Raw genomic sequence first — 18856 nt, 5'->3', positions numbered from 1 at the left:
ACACTGCACCATAAGGACACAGTGGAAATGGCATCCTTTTCTCAGTGGGAGAGCCACAAGTGAAAATAAATGACAAAAGTTCATGTCTGGTGAATCAGGAGAAAAAAAAGGGAAATTAAAGCCATTAGGGTATAGTATGTTTCAAAACAGAAACAGAAAAAGTGAGATGAGACCCTTTGAAGCGTGATGCGGGGGGAGGTTAAGAAATAATACTGCAGGAGGTGGCCTGAAGCGCAGTATGATGTCATTGGATTCAGTTCATTGTAACGTGGGTTGTTTTTAAGTGAGGCATCATCATTATGTGCTGCATCATTCAGATCAGTCACATCAAAATTGAGGGGGGGGGGGGTGAAAAGAGGATTTGCCTTAAATTGCAGCAGATATTCACAGGTAATCTGTTTTTAAACTTGTTGTGTTATATTTTCGAAGAATTTGTCAATCAACAACTGCTGAGTTTTTTGTTGTCCAATGCGATCCAATTGTGGACAAAAGGTGCAGATGTATCAACTGAACGTAACTTCCTACTAGATTTTAACATGCATCTTTTTTACTAGGAAGTGTGTATAAAAACATGTACATATGGGGAGGATCGGTAACTGGAATGTTTTGTAAGGGAGGGGTGGGGCAAATTCCAATCATTAAAAAAAGAAGGCAACGAAAACATGACACATACCTAACCTTTGCAAACTGATCACCCTGAACCTTTTTCTATCCCTCTCAGAGGTGATTTAAATCAGTGGGAAAACACCATTCCAACAGGATAAAAAAAAAAAAAAATGGTTTCCGCCGACACCTCCATATATGCCTAGATCACACCCTGAATGATTGATCATCGATGGTTCTATTTTGACCCAAAATATACATCAGCTCAATGGGGCAGGGTCTGTATATATGTATACATGAATCCAGGTTGGGTTGAACTTGACTGAACTTGTTTACGTGGGTTGAAGATGGGGACAAAGTCTGGAGACTCAGTATGCTAGGATGACTCAGCCTCATGTCCGCTCGGGAATGGATTTTCTCAAGGTTGATGGAGGAGAAGGAGTTTGAAAATGTTTGGCTGATTTGGGTTCAGTTGATCCCACTGGGAATTACTTGGGCGGAATATTTTTAAAAACAGATATTTAGGGGTTTTGGAAAGCACTTAGGTATGAAATGTTACAGATGTGAAGAGTATAGCCAACTGTAATCGCTGATGAACAAGAACATTGTTAATTATTGGTTCATTCTTGAGCATGCTTTTCCTCTTAATGGCAAACATTTAAAAAATGAAAACAAAATCACTATTTTATCTCAATGCAGGTTGGCAACTGCACCATTAACTTAAAAAAAACATTTTACATCCATTCTTAGATACGTGTGCATTTTTTTTACAGGACTGCTTCATATTTCATTTAAGAGATCGTCACCAAACTAATCCTCAGAATACATCGTTCATACTTTCAAAAAAGAAATTTAAAGAAAGGGGAAAAAAATTCCCAAATTTCACCTGCGTTTCCTCTGTGCTTTTTATTCTTATCTTTACAAGGAATAACTTCATGGTTATATCAATAGTAAAATTAGTTTAAAACTACATATTACTATTACCCAATTCTCAAAATTGTTTTCTTCCTCTATTACAGTGCTTACACACTTCGGTGTGAGGGTAAAAACCGATAACATTCTTTTTCCCAGATGCAAGTTTAACATTTATTGGAACATTTTTCTAACATTGACTATTCTGAATAGCCCCTAAGAAAAATAGAGCGTGTTTACGTGATGTGACTACTCAATTACTACAAGTGCTATAGTACACTTTAAACACGTAAAGCTTATTGCACACTTGCGTTGTGTTTCTTTTAACAGTATTAGCCTTTGCCACATTTACGTAAACCCACACACTCGAAGGTGACGTGCACACATTATTAATCCAATTCAGCATTATTCAGCATCTAGCCCAGATGATGCTCACAGTACAGAAGCGATACTAAATGATGCTTTATACAATGCCTATATATAGAATCAATAGCTATTTATGAATATTTTGGGAATGTGCTATTTTTCTCGATATTTTTTCACCGCTACTCAAGAGAAATAACAACCTTTCCCGTCCTAAAAAAAGAGTCTAACTGGAGTAAAAGGTCAAGTGGTGACAGGCATGCTACGCGCAGGTTTTATTCTTGAACTTTTTAAATTGGGTGTTTGATTAAAAAAAATAAAAATGTCTTTCTCAATAGGTTACCATCATTGCCATCCATTTGGTTTGCAGTGGATTTAAGATTGCCCTGGGCAATGGACACCCCCCCCCCCCTCCTTCTTGTTTGTTTCTTGTTTACAGCAGACGGAGAAACCACTTTCTAATTTGAGCTATTTTTGTCGTTTGTCCATTAACAACTATTTTCTTAAGGTATTAAAAACCAGTCGCTAGCGATCGGTTAGTGCATGAAAGAGCTTACACTAAAACACCATCAAAGTCAAGGAAATAGTTTTTGAAGCACTAACGAATCACTATTGTTTATTTAGATTGCACCAATCCCTTATAAAACAAATATCGTTTTCGTTAGTTTCATTAAATGCTATCACTCAAATTGACCAAATTTCACAGGTTAGATGAATTGGTGCATTTATTAAAAACTAGAGAATGGAAATTAATTTACTCTGTCGGAAAAACCGATGATGTCTGCCTGTGGAGTGTTTTCCTCCATGACTCAGGAAAGCATCCAGTAGACTGTGCATATCACACATTGATGTAGGGTCGAAAACAAATTAATATTTGATATCCCTGATGCAAATTTTATTAAAGACAGGGTATACCCTTGGTTGTTTTTAACCGTTCGATTGTGTTACAATAAGGCAAACATGTTGTAAGCTTCTAACTAGGCCATCTTCTAACCAAAAGCTTTTATTGGCATTAATTTTAGGAGTTATTATCAAACTATAACTTCCCTTTAAAGTTGCATTATCTGTTTTTAGAGAAGAGAAGAAGCAAAGTCAGGGTTCCTTTACACATCACTCACTGTCACCACCTCCCGTGATAATTGATTTTATGTAAGACCTGGGCTCTGCTTACCAAGTTACCATGGAATTCTGTGCTTATAGCTTATAGAAATCACAAGCCTAACAGGATGCCATAATACTTTGGTGGTAAGCAGAGACATGAAACTGGGCCCAGGCAAAACCTTGATGTAGATATCTTTGATTTTCACTTCCTCCTGATAATGTTCCATCCTTCATTCATTCCAGCTAAACTGAGTCCAAACAGATTTCTTTGAATAGACAGTAAAAGGAAACTCAATTGTGCAAAGTGCAAAGGCCCTTGATAAGCACACTGACATCAACATGAGCAATCAAAATCTACTCCCATAGGAAACCAAGTTTATTATACCAATCAAAAAAATGTGGAAAATTTCCCAACCTCCTTGCAACTTTTCTGTGAAACACATCAATATGTTCATAGAACCAAGTACCCTTTAAATAGCAATTTGAGAATAAGATTGAATGTCTGTTACATGTACATTGACTTGCTTACAAGTGACTGCTTAAGTTTTAATATCTCAAACTTGAGACAATAGACCGATCCATTAAGCTCCGCCTCATTGCGTATTGACCAATCACAACGCAACGAAGGTCCGACACTAAGGTCCGACATGCGTGCGCGTGTGCTTGGCGCGCGCGGCAGAGTTGTGCGGAAAGGCATTGGAGAGCCCCACATGTTCTTGCTCACACGTGCGTCGTGGGCGGAGCCTACTGGATCAGTCTATTGGTGAATTAAATGGTTTAAGGCGAGCTTTTGCAGAGTTGGGTAAGAGACGGAACACATGATTCTGAATGAATGTGTATGCAACTATAACAACAATTAGGTTTGTGTTCGGAGTTCACTAAACCAAAATAAAAGCAACATTTCTTATTTCATGAAATGACACATTCCAATTATTACCACAGTACATGTGTGTCACTTCAAACTACTTTGACTTAAATATCCTTAAAGGGTGGTACAAAATTGCAAAAAGAGAACAAAATTATTGACAGCCAAACCAAATTTCAGTTCAATATGTTACTTTGTGGATTTTCCTTTTAACCATAAAATCCATATTTTACATCTTCCACACTTCAAGACATGGTTGTTTTTCTGGCTTTGTTTGAACATAAACTTTTCAAATACAAATATCTGAGAACAAAAAGTATTGTTGTTTACCCTAACACCAACCTCAATGGCAATCCTTTGGATGAAATTGTTATTTGTATAGTTCATTGTGAGATGGTATATAAATGGCAGTGAAAGCGTGAAATTTTCCTTTTTTAAATTTTTACAAAGTACCTGAAGGTTGTTAGTTCATACATAATTAACTAATTCTATATTGAGATCAAGGCTGTTTAGTGCACGTACTTCTTTGTACAGCTTCCTTTGTTGCAAAATTAGCAGTTAATTCATTTCCTCATTTTCGCTTCAGTGCTTAATTGGTTTTATATGGCTCATTATTTGTTGGATGGTGGAAACTTGAAGGTAGATTTTTGCATTCCTAACCTCCTCATGCTGAATTGTGAATAATTTACTTTAGCCTACATCTTTCACTTAGTGATGATGACTGTTCAATTTATGTAAAAGTTTCACATCCGACAAACAGCTTTCATCGTTTCCAAAATTGCAGGGAAGTAACAATTGTTTCCTCTTAAAAACTATTGTTCAAATGACGTAGTTGCTTCTCAAATGTTTTCTTCTTCCTTTTTTAGGGACGGTGGATTGTGAAGAAATCCAAATCCTATACCCTTCCACTATTGTGCAATTGTCAATAACTTATTACATCTATTTCCTTTCACTTTCCACAAGTTAACGTTATTACAGGCCTGAAATTTCATCTTGAGAGGGCAGGGCCATTTTCATTTTGCAAAGGGCACTTCTATTTGAAAATCTTAAAAATTCTATCATGTCTAAGTGAAACTTTTGAAGGAGCACCAAGGCCAAGATTGGGGCAATTTGCATAAGGAATGGCCATTTTCTCCCAATTTTAGGTGAAGGCTGGATTCCTTTCTCTATAATATCTCAGTATTGATGATGAAAGCATGGGTGTGAGTACTTGAGAACAAATAGGTCAGTCAAGTATGCAAGGATAAAATTGGAAGCACTTGGATTAATCTTGGTGCCTAATAACATATCTACCACTATTTGCTATAATTTGAGGACCATAACAGTACATGTAGAAGCACTCAAATAATGATGCACACAAACATGACATCAACTGTAAAATCAAGTTTGAGTGAGCTATTATTCAAAAAAAAAACTCAAACAATACAAATATGAACTACATGTGTTTCCATTATGATAAGGTTATGCAGAAGGTAGAACATTCAAACTAATGTCAACAGAGTGAAGCTGGAAGGAGAATTTATAGTCTGGTACCTATATTGCAGAAGGCAAGTCACCAGTAAGGCTGCACTGCTGGTGCATACATTGTCAAATGTGCAGGGAACAAGACAAAAGATGTGGTAGCTTGCCAAAGATCTATTTCATAAACAATTAATTTAAAAAATGGAATTTATATAACTGCCAACTCGCCAAGAATTCCCAGCCCGATACAACCTGTGTTTATGGTCTTTAGGGGACTATCCAGTTACATTTTCATAACATAAAGGAAAGGGAACTGTGGTGTCACTAAATTAAATTACTGACTTTTCCCCCAAAAAATATTAACAATGGAAATTAATGTGAACAATTCCTGAAATAGGAGCAGGTAAATTATGAGAATTTAAGAAGATAACGGTGACATGTTTTGCTGTTGTTTATATAAAGTTATAATGATATAAAAAAAAGATGGGATTCAATGAACAGTTTAAAGGCACTGGACAAGTTTGTTAATTGTCAAAGACCAGTATTCTCACTTGGAGCATCCCAACATGCACAAAACTACAAACCTGTGAACATTTGGGCTCAATTGGTCATGGAATTTTGCAAGAGAATATTGAAAGAAAAAACACTGTTGTTGCATTACAATGTGTGTACTTTGTGAGGTTTCAATGCATAATTTGAGAGAGAAATTACCTCTTTCTCAACTACTACATTGCTTCAGAGGTAGCTGTTTCTCACAATGTTTCAACAGCTCTCCATTGCTCGTTAGCAAGTTGTTATGCCAACAATTATTTTGAGTATTTACTTATAGTGTCCATGGTGATGGGGGCATTCATGTGAACACAAAAGGAGAGGTTTCATAACATATTTTGGTCCCAAAGAGAAACATCTTAATACCTTGTCAAACAGGCCGAATGAACTATGCATTGCTTCTCCTCGTACCCTGACCTAATTCTTCATTCATGTAAGGGCAAGTATGACTTTCCATTATATAGTAAACGTGCAATCATTCTGCATTCAATGAAGAAAATGGAAAAAGTGTATGTTCTGGAAAACATATCAAGGGGGGACCAAGGCAATGACTGACGACCATGCATCAGGCAACGTACCCCAAAACTCAAATAATTATTCAGTCATTGATTTTTTTTTTACCCAACACGCATAATACAAGCATTAAGTGCTAAAAATGTAAATATGTTGTATTATATAACACCCAAGCAGATCCTTGTCATTTGATTGGAGGACTGTCTGTCACGTGTTAGCAAATAAAAGTACTTTTACCATCCTACGTCACTCAGCGTGCATTTTTCGTTCCATCCGAAAAATACTATTGCACGCTGAGCAAAAAACATCACTGAGTGCATGTGGGTTTGATAACACAGCAGTGTTACAATGCACATACTAGCATTCGGCAACTGCGTGTCTCAAAACAGCTTTTCAGAATGCACATTGTCAAACAGGCCGAGCGAAAAGAAACGGGTTTAATTTCACAATTGTAGGCCTACGCTTTGTTTATTTTGAAAGTTGTATCCTCCAAAAAAAATGCAGGCCTGTGAATGGGTCACGAAAAAAAAGCGGAAAATTGTTGTCCGGATTTTGGGCCAGCACTACGAACGTATTAAAAGGCTTTAATTAAAAACTGAAGCGTAGACAACACATTCATAGAAACATAGGCCACAATTCTTACATGTAACAATGTGTTATACATCATCATTTTCAAGATATTTTTGTAGCATTCCTTTATGAATAAATCCACAAGCGCGATGAGTCCTCGTCGTCGACTGCCATTTATTTTACTTGTCGCAAAAAAAATACACACTGTACGTCACGTGGGGGGAAACCATGTGTGCTTAATCTTGTCTCAAGGTGTTGCCTTTTTAGTAAAGCGCCCTCTATTGGTGCAATGAAACAATGACATTGAAGTACATGTAAAATATACATCGTGCTAAACGAAAAATTAACAACAACGGCTCCAATGAAAGACCAACACGGAGCATTGTACTGGGTCTAGCCCCCGACTCACATGTCAAAATCAAATCGCAATTAAAGTGCTGCCCGATTCCAGGTACGTGCTGCTTTTGACAATCTATTTCGGATGTAAAAAAAAGAAGATAAAAACATCACAGGAAAAAAGCGGAGCCCGCAAGAAAAACAAGGAACGGGAAAAAAGCGGAACCAAAGAAAAATGCGGACTGGGAAAATTAAAACGAGCGGAAATCCGCTTTAAAGCGGAGATTTCACAGGCCTGACAATGACAAAGATCTACTTGGATGTTATATAAAACAAATAATGAATTTTTTCCATTCGTGCAATAGTTCAAATATGTTCATTCGGTGAAAAATGAAAAGTTCCATTCAACTTGGCTCCGCCTCGTTGAATAGAACATTCCATCTTTCAACTCATGAACATATTCGCACCATTGCACTCATAAACATTAATTATTTGTATACTATTCTATTACTAATTTCTAGCATAAGCTGCAGTGCAGATCTGTCTATCTCAAAATGAACAGCAGTCTAGGAGTCCATGGTCCAATATGTAACACAGTATTTTACATTTGTATTGCTTTGGTACTGACACCTCTGTAGTGTACAGAAAAACAACCCTGAATCCGCTGACCCTTCAGTCAATGCTAATATCAGTCCATCACAATAGACTCGGCTCAATAGGTTTGTTTAACAGGTGTGCTGTTATCGCAGCTCTTGTTGTTGTTGTTGTTAGGGTAATGGCAATTACAGTTTATACATAAATTACAAATTGCAAATCACCAGGAAGAATCATGTTTTAATTGCAGGGCACACTTTTTAGAGCTGCTGTCAAGCACAAAGTAGCTAAGTACAATACATATTTTGCTAACCAGATTAAGGTTGTTTGCTGAAGTACCATTTTAGATGTACAATCGGTGACTGGTATTCTGCTAGTTTTGTGCTTAGTAAAGACGTTTTTGAGCAATATTTTCTGCTTGAGCAGCTCCAAGGATTGGGCCTTATGCTTAAAGGAACACGTTGCCTTGGATCGGACGAGTTGGTCTATAAAAAAGCGTTTGTAACCGTTTGTCATAAAATGCATATGGTTGGAAAGATAATTTCAAAGTAGAATACAATGATCCACACATGTTTGCCTCAAAATTACGTGGTTTTCCTTTTACTGTGCGAACTAACACGGTCGGTCATTTATGGGAGTCAAAAATTTGACTCCCATAAATGGCCGACCGTGTTAGTCGACGAGGTAAAAGGAAAACCGTGCAATTTCGAGGCATGTTTGTGTGGATCATTGTATTCTACTTTTACAGCATCTTTCTACCAATATGCATATTATAACAAACGCTTTTCAAAGACCAACTTGACCGATCCAAGGCAACGTGTTCCTTTAAAGGCAGTGGACACTATTGGTAATTACTCAAAATAATTATTAGCATAAAACCTTTCTTGGTGACAAGTAATGGGGAGAGGTTGGTGGTATAAAACATTGTGAGAAACAGCTCCCTCTGAAGTGCCATAGTTTTGGAGAAAGAAGTAATTTTCCACAAATTTGATTTCGAGACCTCAAGTTTAGAACTTGAGGTCTTGAAATCAACCATCTAAATGCACACAACTTCGTGTGACAAGGGTGTTTTCTTCTTTCGCAACTTTGACGACCGATTGAGCTCAAGTTTTCACAGGTTTGTTATTTTATGCATATGTTGAGATACACCAACTGTGAAGGCTAGTCTTTGACAATTACCAATAGTGTCCACTGCCTTTAAACAAAGGGTGTTTTTTACACATTTGAAATTCAAATCTTATACAGCACTATGGAATACACCCATGTATTGCATCTGATTTAGGAAACCAATCCAGAGTTTCAATTTAGCTCATCCACAACAATACCACATACATGTACAGTCACATCGGCAATTCACAAATCATGCATGAAAACTCAATTTGTCCACTCAGATTATTGTTTTTCTCCCCATCAAGTTATTAGAAGACTCTGCTGAGGGAAATGCAATCACTTCCAGGCCAGGCATTAGTGTTTGTAATACTAAAGAATCTGCAGTTTCAGCTTCATGTTCCTTCACCTCCAAAGACCAACAGAGGGTGGGAATGTTTTTATACACGGAATCCACAATATTGGTAGACAACTGTATGAAGGAAAGTCTTGTAATCTGATAGCAGGTCTGATAGTTTGATGTTGTAGTAAGGGCAAGGCACCCCCCCTAAAATGGCACCTGTTTATGAGAAATTATTTTTGGGAGCTGGACTATTTCAAGGGGCACCAAGGCAATAACCAATCCCAGAGGCAATGGGGGCAATAGACCCTTCCCATGAAATATGTAAATTGCACATAGCGCATGCGCACTAACGTTTTGGTTGACAAAATGAGGAAACATCGCGCTGTTTTGTACACTGGTAATGGCTGCGTGACGCAGACGCCTTTGCGCGTCTGCTTAGTGCACAACTCTATGGCTTTTGCCAACCAACAGGGTCTGTACGCATGCGTGAATGAATAAATAAGCAGTCCATAGGTTTTGTTGATTTTTTACAGGTCTTTTGTTAGTCTGTGCTGAGATCAGCAAAATTCTTATCAAAACATCAGGAGAGTGTTGGGCTGACATGAGAAGCCAGTAGAGTTTGTTGGTATAACAAGACCAGGGCACAAGCTAAGCATAATAGGCCAATATGCGCGAATTGCAGGCTTTTAAAGTATTACTTGCTGAGGTTTTTGAAAAAATTTGTAACAAATGTCTCAACAAATATTTTAGCATGTACATGTACATGTACAACGTGTTTATCAAGACTGGTATCCACACGACTCTCCTGAAAAAAATATCGCTTAGCGATTTTCACTCTTTTCTAAAAAAAATTGACGACTAACATCTTCATTCACAGTGAGAAGGGATTACTGTCATGGCCAATAACATGATCTACAAAAGGTATCAAAAAGGGACTCCACCTACCTGCAACTGAAAAGTTGTTTAAGACTTTTTGTTGACACTCAGTACGAGTTGTAGGCTTATCTTTGTAGCCAAGGAAGTTGCCATTGGACATCAGCCGGAAGTACCTCGGCCTCCAGTTTCTTATGTACTCTCCTGCAAAGAAACAAAAACGAGGTTAGCACAAAAAACTGTGAGAAGATGTACAAGGAACCACAGAGAACATGTGATGGTGGTCCCTAGAAAGATTTCTGAAATCGTGAAAAATCACAAATGAAGAAGGAAATTGATGACTTCATTTCACAGGATCAATTTAGAGTGGAATTTTTCTTTTTTTGTTAAGTTGATAGGCCCCTATTGCTTAGAACAACAGCTCAAATGTTAAGGCCCAGCCAAGCAAGCCTTGATATTAGCTACTATTATATAATATAAAGAAAATTGGGCGGGGGAACAAAAACAAAATTTCCTATAAAAAAAAAAGCGAAGATCAGTAAACAACAAATCAGTTCAGATATGGAGGCAATGACATAGTGATAGAATTAGCTGGAGAAATGCAATTGAACATCTCGTATATCCGAAGGATGACATGTTGATGACTAATAAAAATGGGTTTTGTGTAGCACTAGTTCTGTTCAAAAACTTACCAGTTAAACAGAACTTATCCTTAATCAATTCCATAAAATGTTTAATGTTACAAAATCTTTTCAAAAACTCAAGCTCATTGGCCATTGTCATAAAAAAAGACATAAAAAAAGGCCATAACTTATCAAATTCTGTCTCAATAGTAAGGATCATTTCGATGTTTAGTCTCATACTGTGTACAATGTGCTGTATAACGAGAACAAAGTTTCTTCGCGGCAGAAATAATGACGGAAACCTCATAGTCTCTAGTAGACCTTGCATCTGGTGCCCATCGACTACTTTGCACTGATTCTCACTAATGACAAAGGGGGCCAGACCATTTAGTCATACACGCCTCAATCGGTTACATTGATTTCAATGTGGAAAACAAACAAGGGCATGCCTAATAATTACTGAAGGCAACAGAGGCGATTGCTTCCATGTCCCCTGGTCATTGCCTTGGTGCCCTTGAAATGCCCCAGAACAAATTTATAATTTCCTCATGGGGTGCCCTTTACCATGGAGAAAATCTCATGGTGCACTTTCCCTTTCAAAAACGAAGCATACACGCCTGCAAGGGATGACTGCCCTATAATAAAAACCAAAAATCTTCTTGAGCACTAACCTCGTTTGCTGACCCATCCTTCTTTAACAACTGTGTGATTACCAATTGAATCCTCACCATCCGCCGCTGGAGACAGGTTGGAGGCTAGCATCCTGGATCACTAAACTAAAACGAGGAGAAGTAACAACAAACCAAAAAAGAATTACTGTACATGTATAATGTAAAGACATCCAATGTTAAATTCACCACTTGAAGAGATGTCAAGCTATAGCTGGAGTACATGTCTGCTCCAGCATAGAGAAAATCAGTTTCTTATGATTGATAACTCACAGCATGGTTAAAGGATGGATTTGTGCAAATATAATTTTTATTGAATGATCTTATCTTTGACACTTGACAGTCTCCCCCCCCCCCCCTGATGCACAAACATGAAACCCTTGCATATTGTGGTGATACTTGAATGCTAATTATCCTCCAACATATTGAACATGACATTTCTTTGGCTTTGCATTGACATTTTGTGCAAAACGTAGCAAGGCTAAAGTCCACGTAAGTATTCAAAATAAACACACAGAACATTAATGTTTCCTTGTCGTCTTGGATTAGTTTCTTACATGTATATTCACACTCCATTAACGTTCAACCATAAGCAAAGATGAGACCCAAGAACAGTTATAGAGACTTTAGCTACGTTATAGACTATGGACTTGACTTTTTACCGCTTGCTAATCACACTCACTGTTCCTGTCTGTAATAGCTTTTTTCCGGTATCTCAAATAAAAAACACCCCCATAATTCCAAAAACTGTCTGAACTTTGAGCAAGATCAAGAAAATTGAGTGGGCTAACCAGCTTGCAGCAGATGAGTCTTAAAACATCCAAATGTCAACCAGACTCAAGGGCAAACAAAAACCTTTCTGCATTGTGTGAATCTGCCTATGGATCGCATTGAATATGATGTCACATTTCAAATATTTGCCCTACAAGCTGGTGTCTGCGAGCATGTGCGTGTGTGTGTGCGTACTTGTGCCGTAGAAATCAAACCGGGAATGCTGCGTGTTTCTTTGATGCACGCGTGTAGACGCGCATACAGTTTGACCTACAAGATGGCGACTTTCATAGCATGAAAGCAGGGCTGGAATTTCACGGCGGCTACGACGGCCATTGCCGTCGTTGCCCTTCAAGTGGCCGTGATGCCCCTTGAAAATAACCAAACATCACGGCCAAGTTTGCCGTGCCCTTTTCCCCAATGGCCGTAGTGCCCTTTTCACCTTAAAATCCAAGGTCCACTTCAGCCTGATCGTGCCGCGAATTAATCCACACCGAAGCATCCAGTGCAGCCACCGAACGAAGCGAACACAACACAACCAAACTTTACCACGCGGCCACGATCTTTTCACACCACATAAAAACATGCACGGCGGCTGGTAACCTGAAGTCTGCTTTTTTGTAATAGAATTTTGCATGCATTTTTTCTCTGTGTGGCAAGGCAACCTGACTATATTTTTAGCCGATGAACATTTAGCCTTTTTCAAGTCTGAGACTGTGGTTATTCAAAGAGGGCGCTGTTTCAGGCAATAATGTATCTGCTATCAGGACGACTAAACCGCAAAATCGCATACTTGGAGCTAAGTCTAACAAACCTTGCATTCAGAGGACTGGCAAGACCAAGCGGAAAGCAGGATAAGAAAAATAGTTGGACGCAAATCTATCGGCAATCGTACACAAAGAGTATTTTTAGCAGTGGTTTTGTTGTTTGTGCACTCACCGATCGTCGTACAGGAATAATTTGTGCAATTGCATCAGGAAATAGTTTGCGCAGTTTGCCGATAGTGCAGGAATGGTGTGCACAATCTGCCGATCGTATACAAATATTTTGCGCAATTTGAAGATAGTGCAGAGAAATTATTTGCGCAATTTGAAGATCGTCCAGGATTTTTTTTTAATTATTTTTTTCATTATATAAAATTAAAAGTGCATTTTTATTTTTGCATATATCGCTCATTTAAAATCTTTGGCCTCCGTGCCCTTGAAAAAAAAAATAGTTTTGGCCTTGGTGCCCTTTCATTTGGCCTTGGTGCCCTTCAAAATTTGCACCTATCGAAGGCCAAAGTGGCCTTGCCCTAAAAATGACGAAATTCCAGGCCTGATGAAAGGGGTTATTCAATACAGTCTATATGGATCATTAAACCGTCAGACTGGAGTATTTTAAATCTTAGACCTAAATAGATGGAAAAGGGTTGACCATTATCTTAGACCTAAAAAGATGGAAAAGGGTTGACCATTATGTTAGAACTTCGGCATGAAGGAGGAGGGGATGACAAATATTTTTTCATACAACACAGTTTTATTTACAAATACTTGATATTTACAATTATTTACAATATTGATTCTTAGTTAGGTAAATCATACTAAACTTGAAAGTTGAATGCTGGCTTGAATGTCGATAAATTTGTGTACACTGGTTAACAGGCTTGACCATCCGGCCATGACACGTCACTTAACACAATTACCTACTGAGGCAAAATAACGCACTTACTGCCCTGGCAGCTGCTCTAAAGACTACTTATAACGCCTTAAAAAACATAAGCAAACCTCAATGAAGCCAATTGCAGTCCCATAGCAGTTTGCACACTACAGGTGGAGGGAATTGCAGACACTACTGGTCATTTTTAAGTGTGAGGTGATAAGTTACCATGTGAAAACTCAATCAATCATGTAGATTGGAAAGATTGATACAGGGAATCACGTCAGTGTACGGTGTATTGTTGTTCATAAATGTATGTTCATGGCATGGTACATGGTCGATTACTTCTAGAAACTATAAGGCTCCCCCGTGAGCCTTATAGGGGTCTAATATTTTGGGCCTCCATAACGCTATACGTTTTTAAAATCGACGTTGACAGATGAAAGTTTTACGACCGTTAGCCACCAATAAGTGAAGTTTAATAATAATTCATAATTATTAATAATATTATTAATAATTTGGCGAGTGAAGTTAAAAAACATCTTCAAAAAATGCAATTTTCTGCTCGGTACTCACTGTTGCTTTTCTGCCACATTGCCCGTTTTTTGACTTCTCATAATGCTCGACGCTTTATTTTTTTGGTCACCAAGCGCTGAACGGCGAGTACCAACCTATTGGATTGACGAACTGCCGAGCCGCGGCCAAGTTAGACTAAACCATTCTGTGAAAGGGGTGTTACAAGGCAGTGCGTGCAAGCTTTATGAGTGAACGGCGGGTATTGTAAACGAACAGCGCCCACACACTGCCTAGCAACACCCCTTTCACAGAATGGTCTAGTCCAACTCGACCGCAGCTCGGCGGTTCGTCGTTCTAGTAGGCTGGTGCCCGCGTGTACAGCGCTTGGTGACCCAAAATATAAAGCGATGAGCATATTGAGAAGTCAAAAAACGGGCGATGCGGCAGAAAAACAACAGTGAGTACCAAGCAGAAAATTGCATTTTTTGAAGATGTTTTTTAATTTCACTCAACAAAAAAAGGCAATGCAAGCATTATGAATGTATATTGAGTGTGTGGGGAAAGTTTTGGTTGTGTAATACAAAGGAAACTTCACTTTTTGGTGGCTAACGATCGTAAAACTTTCATCTATCAACGACGATTTTTAAAACGTATAGCACTAATTTAAGGAGGCCCAAAATATTAGACCCCGGGCCTATATAAGCTCATGGGGAGCCTAGTTTCTAGAAGTTAATGGTCGATTACTTCTAGAAACTATAAGGCTCCCCCTTTTGGGCCTCCTTGATGCTATACGCTTTTCAAATCAGCGTTGATAGGTGAAAGTTTTACGACCGTTAGCCAGCAATAACTGAAGTTTCTTTTGTACTACACTACCAAAACTTTCCCCACATACTCAATATACATTCATAATGCTTGCATTTCCTTTTTGTTGAGCGAAATTAAAAAAACATCGTCAAAAAATGCTATTTTCTGCTCGGTACTCACTGTTGTTTTTCTGCCGCATCGCACGTTTTTTGACTTCTCAATATGCTCAATGCTTTATAAATCGGGCACCAGCCTACTACATGTAGATCGACAAACTACCGAGCCGCGGCTGAGTCGGACAAAACCATTCTGTGAAAGGGGTGTTCCAAACCCGTGTGGCAGTGCGTGCGCTGTTTGTTTACAATAATACCGGCCGTTCAAGCATAAAGCGCCCATGCACTGCCGCACGGGTTCGTAACACCCCTCTCACAGAATGGTTTTGTCTGACTCGGCCGCGGCTCGGCAGTTCGTCCATCTACTTGTAGTAGGCTGCATATGAGAAGTCAAAAAACGTGCGATGTGGCAGAAAAACAGTGAGTTGAGTACCGAGCAGAAAATTGCTTTTTTTGACGATGTTTTTTAATTTCACTCAACAAAAAGAAAATGCAAGCAATATGAATGTATATTGAGTATGTGGGGAAAGTTTTGGTAGTGTAGTACAAAAGAAACTTTAGTTATTGCTGGCTAACGGTCATAAAACTTTCACCTATCAACGCTGATTTGAAAAACGTATAGCATTAAAGGAGGCCCAAATTATTAGACCCCTTCAAGGCTCACGGGGGAGCCTTATAGTTTCTAGAAGTAATGGTCGATCATCATTCATGGCATGATTAGATGTAGCAATTGCCAATATCAACACTGTACAAAACAATGTACGGTTCCCAATGTACATGATGTACAATACAATGTGGAGAAAAGACCAGCCATGACCTCAGTCTGTCACTGTTCTTTGCTAGGTCTAATCTTGACTTTTTATGTGAAATTTACATTTTTACATGGTAATCTGTAACACGGCTCATCATTCACATGTGAGAGTTTGGACTACCCTTTTCAATTATTAGAGATCGTAGAATGTGACAGATACAATAGAATCAGCACGATTTTTCAGTAACGAACGGCCACAGTGTTACACCTGAGACCTCACACGGTGACCAGTTACGGGAAAACCACAGTCATGGACAGTCCCAATCGAATCATAAGACCACCCGGACTTTGTTACTTACCACAGCTTCAAAGTTCGGTCCTCGTACAACACTTCCACGGTTTATGTTGATCTTCGAGACATGAAATGACTCTTTAAAGCTACAGTACACCAAAAACCAGCTAACCTTTCCACTGAAATAACTTACTTTCGAAGGCTGCCAGAGCCCTTGTTTGTTAAGATCCCTTCCGCTCTTAAACTCTTCCTTGTTGACGATTTGCACATGAATGACGTCACTTACGGGGAGCTATTGCATTTTAATGGCTGGATCAGTGGTTCCATGTGTATTCGTTTGTGTACACAGTCTTTTACCGAGTACCAGTGACTCCTGCTGACGGGAAAACCTAGGTTTGGGTGCTGGGCATGATGGGTGTGCAGTCTGCGCGAATGGGCCGGTGCGTGGGTTCCACGTTATGTTTTTCTCTTCACTTTATTAGCATAATTTATATACGTTGCAAAAAAACATGATATTATTCTAGAAAGAATTAGTATGACATTTGACAAGATAGATTAATTTGACGCAAACAAATAATTCATTACATTTTAGACCTATTTTTGCTGAGTAAGGCTCGGAGCCAGAAAGAAAAGTAATTGAATACATTAATAAAGAAAAGGCTCAAATTAAAATCAGAAATAAACCGAGGCGCATTAGAATAAACCATATTGTTCACCTTTTATAATGTAATAGCTTTTAGCTCAGTGTGAATGTGTTTTTCCTATGGTTTTACGCTGGGATTCCTCCACTTGTATTTGCCAAAACACATGAGGGCGCTATGCTGCTCTGGTAGAATCCTAACAGAGGTCTCAGTAATTCGCTAAACTCCCGGGTGAGAGTTTCCCGAATTCCGGGTCCCATGGCCGGGGGAAGGGGGCTGACCCATTTCTAGGTCAGCTGACCCATTTCTAGGTCAGCTCGGAAGTGTTTTTTAGAAATTGGATTTTACTGACTCGGATTGCGTAAGTTTGACCCAATTTTGGATTGTTGTGGCAGGAGATTCGGTTCCCTCATGGAGCAATTAACTACTTTGCTCCATGGTTCCCCGGAAATTATGTCCCCCCCATATGGCAAATTGTGTACAAAATTCATCTGATAGCGCCCTCTTTGGAATCTTCCTCCTCCAGCCCGAATCTCCGACGGACAGAACACTCCGTGCGTATACTCTGACCCGGGCGTTTTCGAGTTTATACATTCGTGGATGAATCTCCATATATAAAATATCCTATCTCTAAGAAAAAAGGAAGAAAGGATTTCTGGAAATCATAAACATTTTTGTATTATTTCTTCACTAACTTCCTAATTGGTACACACCTACACGCGCCTATTATGACACGTTGTCTCTCTTTATAACATCATCAGTAGATAAGCCTGTATGTGGGTTTTATATTCGTCATTTTGTATTCGTCCTTAATTTCAAAAACATTATAGATATTCCACACAAATAATGGAACAACTTAACGGAGCAGATGTTATTTGAAAAGTGGGTACGAATTGCTTGTACTAATTTGAAAACTGTGCGTTTTGGGGAGTGGTAGCTATAGGAGGGTGTGGTAATGGTGACCATCGGTTGAATATAGCCACATAAAGCCCACCCATCAAGGTAGTTGTTTGGTTCCTACCAATCAGCACCCTTTAGCTGCTGCACTTTAGACTCCATCGCGATGATAATCTTTTGGTCGGCTTGTTTGTATCGTCGTAAACCTAGGACAGTCTTTGATACTTCAGAACTAACCTTTCATAACTTAGTTAATGTTGGTTGTGTGCAATCTGCTAATAATAATAATAATAATAGTATAGACATACAGTGCTGAAGGAATGTTCTGAAGGGGAATCAAACATAACACTGTGGTTTTGGTTACTTGTTTCAGTTGTGTATTTCAATTGTTTATATTTGCATCGCTGTAAACACGACTAGCTTTTATAGCTAAGTTGTTAAGAAAAATACAGAATGATAGGCCTACAACCTAGTAATGGATTGCACAAGTACGAAACGAACAATTTTCTCTGAACATACATAAATATTTGAACCCATTGTGTTCAATTGCCGTTATAGCTGAAGATTCTGTCCCCCAGAGATTCGGTCCCCCAATTATACGGCAAACTGTGTACGAACTTCTTCTGATAGCGCCCTCTTTTGAATCATCCTCGTTCAGCCAATGTTAATTTGAGTCTCCGGTGGACAGATAGAAGTTTCCCAAGAACATTATTTGAAACACGCCATCTATAGCTTAAAGGAACACGTTGCCTTGGATCGGACGAGTTGGTCTATTAAAAGCGTTTATAACCGTTTGTTATGAAATGCATTATGGTTAGAAAGATGTTTTAAAAGTAGAATATAATGATCCACACAAGTATCACTCGAAATTGCACGGTTTTCCTTTTACGTCGCGAACTATCACGGTCGGCCATTTATGGGAGTCAAAGTTTTGACTCCCATAAATGGCCGA

General features: G+C 38.7%; 1 protein-coding gene across 3 annotated transcripts in view; it reads right to left on the bottom strand.

The window, feature by feature from the left end:
- Nucleotides 1–16637, bottom strand: part of LOC139936625 (RAC-gamma serine/threonine-protein kinase-like) — a 56826-nt gene extending 40189 nt beyond the window's left edge. For 2 of the 3 annotated variants that reach the window (XM_071931479.1, XM_071931493.1), the window contains exons 1-3: nucleotides 16434–16626; nucleotides 11485–11589; nucleotides 10263–10394 (exon numbers count right to left, since the gene is read on the bottom strand). In XM_071931479.1, the coding sequence (XP_071787580.1) occupies nucleotides 10263–10394; nucleotides 11485–11575 (223 nt within the window). In that variant the 5' untranslated portion in view covers nucleotides 11576–11589; nucleotides 16434–16626. Of the gene's footprint in view, nucleotides 1–10262; nucleotides 10395–11484; nucleotides 11590–16433 lie in introns of all 3 variants that reach the window. The other variant, XM_071931486.1, reaches the window with a different exon arrangement.
- Nucleotides 16638–18856: the final 2219 nt, after the last annotated feature.

This window comes from Asterias amurensis, chromosome 1 (assembly GCF_032118995.1).
Source record: "Asterias amurensis chromosome 1, ASM3211899v1".
NCBI lineage: Eukaryota > Metazoa > Echinodermata > Asteroidea > Forcipulatida > Asteriidae > Asterias > Asterias amurensis.
Note: the sequence above shows the minus strand (reverse complement) of the source record. Positions and strands in the feature narration are given on the sequence as shown.